At 44.3% G+C, this 6,300-nt stretch overlaps 1 protein-coding gene across 1 annotated transcript; it reads right to left on the bottom strand.

Annotated features, from left to right (window-relative positions):
• Positions 1-735: 735 nt before the first annotated feature.
• On the bottom strand, positions 736-2,154 carry gpr61 (G protein-coupled receptor 61). The gene has a single exon (XM_034086170.1). It carries the CDS (start codon positions 2,152-2,154, stop codon positions 736-738), a length of 1,419 nt encoding a protein of 472 aa, XP_033942061.1.
• Positions 2,155-6,300: the final 4,146 nt, after the last annotated feature.

Here is a 6,300-nt window from a genome sequence, read left to right as displayed (position 1 = left end):
TTCTTTCAACAGACTTAGATTAACTAGTTTCTATATATAGGTGAAGCAAAGTGGGTTTTATTGTTAGATAATTACTTATATGAATAATAAAACATCTGTTTGTTCATAGGGAATTGCTGTCTCGCTGAGCGAATGTGAACGGATTGTCAAGGGGCTTTTTCAAGTCTTGGTAAGTAAGTAAAACAAGAAGAACATGAAAATGGAAGTAGCGCATTTTTGATGTAATCCCAGTGATGTTTTATGACTTATTTCACACTTAACATTTTTTAACCTCACTTAAATGAGGAATAAAGGAATGCATATCAAAAGTCACATTTAACTTTTTCACTTAAAATGTCATTAAATGGCTCTAAGAGTTTCCCAAGTGTGAACATTGGTGTTTCCCCTGAAGTTTTGCACTCACAGAGTTTCAACAATTCTTTTTTTATGTGATGTTTGTCACACCACTGACCCGTGATTATCACAATAGTTTTGTGTCCATCAGCTAACATTACATTGAAAACAGTCTGACACTGTATGGCTCGGAAAACATGTAATGCTCCATGATACGAGCAAGATACTTAAATTATTTTGAAAAAGACAACGTGTTTTGCAGTTCACTTGGTTGTTAGCTTAAAAGCACTGTTGTAGCATGAACAAAATATGTATTAACTTAACACATTTTAGAAAATAAGAATAAAACTAAATATATTTAATGGATTATAGATGGCAAAAGAGACGGTACATGAGAGGCAGCTACAGCTCGGGCACAGTTTTGTAGCAGTTCTCTGATACATGTAGCTCATTGTTCAGCTGTTGTCGCTGTATGAACTCTGAGGTTTCCTCAAGGATCTGCCCTGGGATGTGGAAGTCAGCTGGCGTGTTCTGCTGAACAGCTGATTCCTGAAGGCCCTCAGTCTCTGGATCCTCTTGGCTGCCTCTGCTGTGTGAGTTGCAGGGCTCCAGATTGCATCCAGTGCCCTGAAGGAACTGCAAAAAGTTCTCCTCGATGGAGGCCTCGCGGCTGGGCAGCTGCTCCCCTTCGCTTGGCCCGGCCCGCTTGAAGAGGCAGGCCAGGTGGCGGCCCAGCTCCTCGCGGATTTGACGGTTCAGGAAGCCGTAGAAGAAGGGGTTGGAGGTGAAGCAAAAATAGCCTATCCATGTGACAACATCCTCCAGCTGGCCCAGTGAGGAGGGAGAGGTAGAGACCACCGCCGTGTAGAGATGGAAGTAGAAATATGGCAGCCAGCAGCAGAGGAACTGGCCACCCACTGCCACCAAAACCACCGCAGCCTTCCCGCCGCTGAAGGTCCTCTGTGGGGTGGTGCGGGCGCCAGTTCCACCGAGGCTGGCTGCCATGGTGGAGTGGCTGCTGATTGACTCGGAGCGTTGTCTGGGCGTGTCCATCCAAGTGGGCAGGGGGCCGTGCTGCATGGCTGCTACCCTCGCCACCTTGAACATGTTGCAGTAGACCACCAGGATGATCAGCATAGGGCAAAGAAAATAGATGAACGTAAAGAAGACCATGAAAAGTAGCCGCGTGTGTCTGACTCCCGTCCAGTGAAGTGAGCAGTGTCTCTGACCCTGAATGAGGGTCGAAGGAGTCCCCACACCCTGGTTCCCCTGAAGCAGCCATCCAACGAGAGGCAGCACCGACATAACAACGGCTTTAATCCAGATTAGCACTAACACTGTCACCACCAGCCCCAGTGTCATCTTCACCTCATGACGCATGGGGTGGACGATGTAGTAGTAGCGCTCCACATTGATGGCACAGATGGTGAGGATGGCAGCACTCACTAGACACACACTCAGACAGAGGTAGCTCCGACACAGCGCCTCGTCCGCAAGGATTCGGTCTGACAGCATCCCCAGAGGCATCAACACCAGCGCTGCCAGCAGGTCCACCAGACACAGGTGGAACACAAAGGAAAACTTGCGTAGCTGCGGCGTTTTAGTGATCACAATCATCACAGCCAAGTTCCCCACCACCGCCAGCACATCGATGATGAGCATGGCACACAGCGCCAAGGACCGGTTCAGATCGAGCCCCCCTGGGAGGCTTGTGGCCGGCGAGGTCACGTTAGAGATATTTGGGTGCAGAGAGGCTGGAAGTATGGGGAGGCCCGAGAGAGAATGGTTCCAGGAGGGGCTCGGTGTGACAGGGTGCTCCATGAGAGGATGGGATAAGGAGGAAAGAGTCCGCTGAATTTCACGGGCCCATCACCCATCCTCCCCCGTCATAGGGTGTCACTGAGAAGCTCAAGCGGGGGTGTCTGTCATGGCAGCTGGAGCTGTAGACCTGAGCGCCGGAGACTTCAGCCTGGAGCTTTGCAGACGCTCTCAGTTTTCACTTATTTCCTGATTACTCTTAGTGAAGTTGTCCTTCTTTCTCCAACTTGACCTTCACACTGAGAGATCTGAAACAAAAGAGAAAGTTATTTTTAGAAGAAGTGTAAGGGAAGAACCTGTGATAGTTTTCACAACATGCTCATGGTGGGTCCATGAAAAAAACCCATTACTAAAGATATACTAGTTTGAAAACTGAGTCACTGATTTCCCCAAAGCATAAATATGGAGATGATACTCACAAAATATGACAACTTCATCAAATTGGAAAACCTAAATAACTCTTTACCCAGACTACAAATACATAATTAAATTGAGGGGAGAAAATCTCTATAAACCATCAAACTAATCTGTTGATGCAAATACTCACATGACTTTAGTTGAGCCACCGATTAAAAGACAAATCAAAGGAGGCTTAGATGAATCCTAAAGCAATCTAAGAATGTCTCACTTCTATCAAATTGAATTTAAATGCATTCTTTTGTAAATCTGTGATCCTGGTAGTGATGTTGCTATATTGCTGTGAAGCCACAAGACACAGATGCAGTCTGCACATCATAATTTACTACATATTTGACATCTGCATCCTCAGATGTGTGTTTTCAGAGCAGCCGGTGCCTCAGGGGGAAGTTAAAAGCGCAGAGTGGACCATATGTCCGACCTTAACGGAGTCTAGAGCAAACTGGATGAGTGAATACACTGTGAAACTCAGCATTACAGAGCTGCCTGCGGTCTGAAGTGATGGGAGACATCGATAAATACTTTTTTTATAACTACAATCATGACATGGGAAATATAAAATGTTAAGCTTCTTCTAAATGTCTTATGTATGCCATATAGAGTTTGAAAGACTGAATACACTTCTGATTAAAACGCTAGTAGCTACATTTAATTGTGAAGTAAAATCCATGTAAATGGTGGCAGAGCAGCCTCAGCAGTGAATTTGTTTTGTGGCCTGTGTAGGAGTCATGTAGAGGCTCTGTGCTGTGTTTACTGTCATAACCTCACCTGGACACAACCCCACACACTGTAAAAGCCGTGGAATGGGCACTAGGGCTTTGGTACATTTCCATGTGCTGCACACCTGCATGTGCAAGTTTTCCATTTCATAAGTGTGACAGGATTCATCCCTGCAAGGCACTTGTTGTTTTCCTGCCCGTGTACGCACATCGAACACAACAATCAGCTGGCAGATGTAGGCGTACGTAGGTGGCCTTTGCTGAATAGGTCAAAGGGTCAGAGTCACCTTCAGCCCATTAAAATAACCAATAAATAACCACTCAGCTATGATCTAGCAACAACTTTGAAGCAGCCCTCAAGTCTAATCAGCATCGATTGTTTTATTGCTCTCTGGTGTCCGGGGTCACTTTGGGGCCCTGAGGAGCACCAACATTGAAATTCTTGATGCAAAGGAAAATTATCACAACAACACTGGGACGTGAAATGTTTTTGTCCATCAAAAGGTCTTTTATCACATGAAACCAAATTCAATTCAAAATCCCTTGAATTGCACATAAATGTGGCTGTAACCTGTTCAGAAGTCCAAACCACACAAACACCGCTATTTAAAAAATATGAGGAATTACTTGATGCCTCGCATGCAGCACATCCTCCTATTTAATGTAATCGAATCAATGAGGGAAGTACAATTAAGGGTCAAACTCTGCCTCCAAATAAACTTGCACAAAGCTAGAATTCAAGGTTTCCGCAGAATCTCTCAGGCGGCCCACTGGAAACCATATGACCCAATAATATGCACATGACACAGTATGTCTGCGAGCAGTTAACTAGCCTGTTGTTTTAGTGTCCCTTTCAGTCCTCTGCAGAATGTTGCCAGTGGAGTTTAAATACAAATGTATAATTGCCATAAATCCTAAATCCTTAACATGGATACACAAATATATTGGATTGTGTGATGAAATAAAACAATACCTCTAGTATGCTCTTGAGTCAGATTTTACTCTTGACCCACCTTTCCAACATCTTAACTTCAATACATTAAACACACACACACACACACACACACACACACACACACACACACACACACACACACACACACACACACACACACACACACACACACACACACACACACACACTCTGCTAACAGGGAAGGTGATGACATACCTCAGTCTGAAGAGGGCTGCTTCCTCCTGTGCAGGTTAACAGTCTACTGAAGGAGAGCCGACCTGTTTCGCTTTCTCTCCATCACACACACACACACACACCACGTCACAGACACAGAGAGAGAGAGACTGAGAGAGAGATAGACGCTCCTGTGTCTCCTCCTCACCTGGCCCCTTTCATCTCGTCATCACCTCCCACCCTACCCAGCTGACCGCCCCCTCCCCATCTCTTCACACACACACACACACACACACACACACACACACACACACACACACACACACACACACACACACACACACACACACACACACACACACACACACACACACACACACACACACACACACACACACACACACACACACACACACACACACACACACACACACACACACACACCACTGCTTTCCTCTAGCCAGGCCTGCGTTTCAGGTTAGAGGAACAGATGGTAGGCTACTAAAACAATGAAGAGAAGGCTCCTGTCTTCCAGCCCGTGATGCACAAAGTGTGGACACAAACACACACACTTTCACACACACACTTATACTGTCTCCGGCACGCGCCCAGGGCAACTGCAGAGCCGTGCGGAGCAGACAGGCAGGCGGCGGGTGGGCAGGCAGCACCCAGCCTCCCTGCTCTCCACTGGGTCTTAGTGCCTAACTGAGTCTGGGCTTCCTTCAGCTAATCTCCCTACAGGTCACATCAGGTTCCACCAACAGGCGCATATGTTGCCAACAATAAGGGGAGAAAATCACCTTTCCCAGCATTTCTCTGATTCTGTGTCTCCTTACGCACAGCTCACCAAGATCTCCCTACAAACACAATCCGGCAAAAGCTCTCTCATGAGGCTGGATTATTTATTAGCAGAGGGGAAAAGAATCCCAGTTGTTAATGTTAATGAGTTTAACATTTACAAAAGCCCGGCCCACACAACATACATATTACACACAGTGAACTATTTTCTGCCCTGAGGGAATGACTCTGTTTACCAGTGTGAGTGGGATTCAACGGATTGTGCAATTCACATGTTAATCTCAACAATATCCTAACTCCCTTAGGGGATTTTTAAAAAAAAGGAAAGAAATATTCACATGTGTGTATTCAGTTTGTTATTATGACTTCAGGTAAAACTACCGGCAAATGAGAAATAACAAATGTAAGGTCAGACAACCAACATAATTTTTTCTTTTTAAATGCCTAAAGACAGCTGAAGCATTCAGTTGATTAACTGATTTGTTGAATGACAGAAAATGTATAAGAAAACATTGAGTTGTGGACTGTTAGTCAGACAAAACAAGATTGAATGTCACCATGTTCTTGGAATATTTTTTGGACTCAAAGATCAATACAAAAAAATAAATAATCCTTTATTAGAAATACAAGTTGCAGCTCTTTACATGTTAGATATTCAATGGAAAGTACGATTAATTTCAATCAAAAAGTGCATCATACGTCAATACATTCACATATGGTGCAAAGTAAATAAATACTATAGTATTACAACAACCCAATTGAACAAGAATTCCTGCAAAATTAAAATGAGTATGCCTAAGCTGCAGAGCTAATTACAACTACTTACAGTGCAAAACCTGTTGTTTGGCAACAACAATAATATCAGACAAAAAATATCAAATTTGTAATCATGTTTGGGTTGGTACTAGCCCCACTGTTAGAAAAAAATAAGGGATTTAGGGTAACAGCTTTGACAGTAGATCAATGTTTTACATTTAAATGTTTTCATGTTTATGGTTATCTTGTTAGATTGATTATCTTATTTTGGGATTAAACTGTTGTAAGCAGGCTGGCTGACTGTTGCTGCCTCTGGCTCATGTCCTCTGT

The sequence above is a fragment of the Pseudochaenichthys georgianus genome, chromosome 7 (genome assembly GCF_902827115.2).
Source record: "Pseudochaenichthys georgianus chromosome 7, fPseGeo1.2, whole genome shotgun sequence".
Classification (NCBI taxonomy): Eukaryota; Metazoa; Chordata; class Actinopteri; order Perciformes; family Channichthyidae; genus Pseudochaenichthys; species Pseudochaenichthys georgianus.
The sequence above is the reverse complement of the archived record's forward strand: the minus strand, read 5'-3'. Positions and strand labels throughout refer to the sequence as shown.

Bases quoted from the DNA above. Each gene is read 5' to 3' on its own strand.
- gpr61 (XM_034086170.1), bottom strand. From the start codon at position 2,154: ATGGAGCACCCTGTCACACCGAGCCCCTCCTGGAACCATTCTCTCTCG.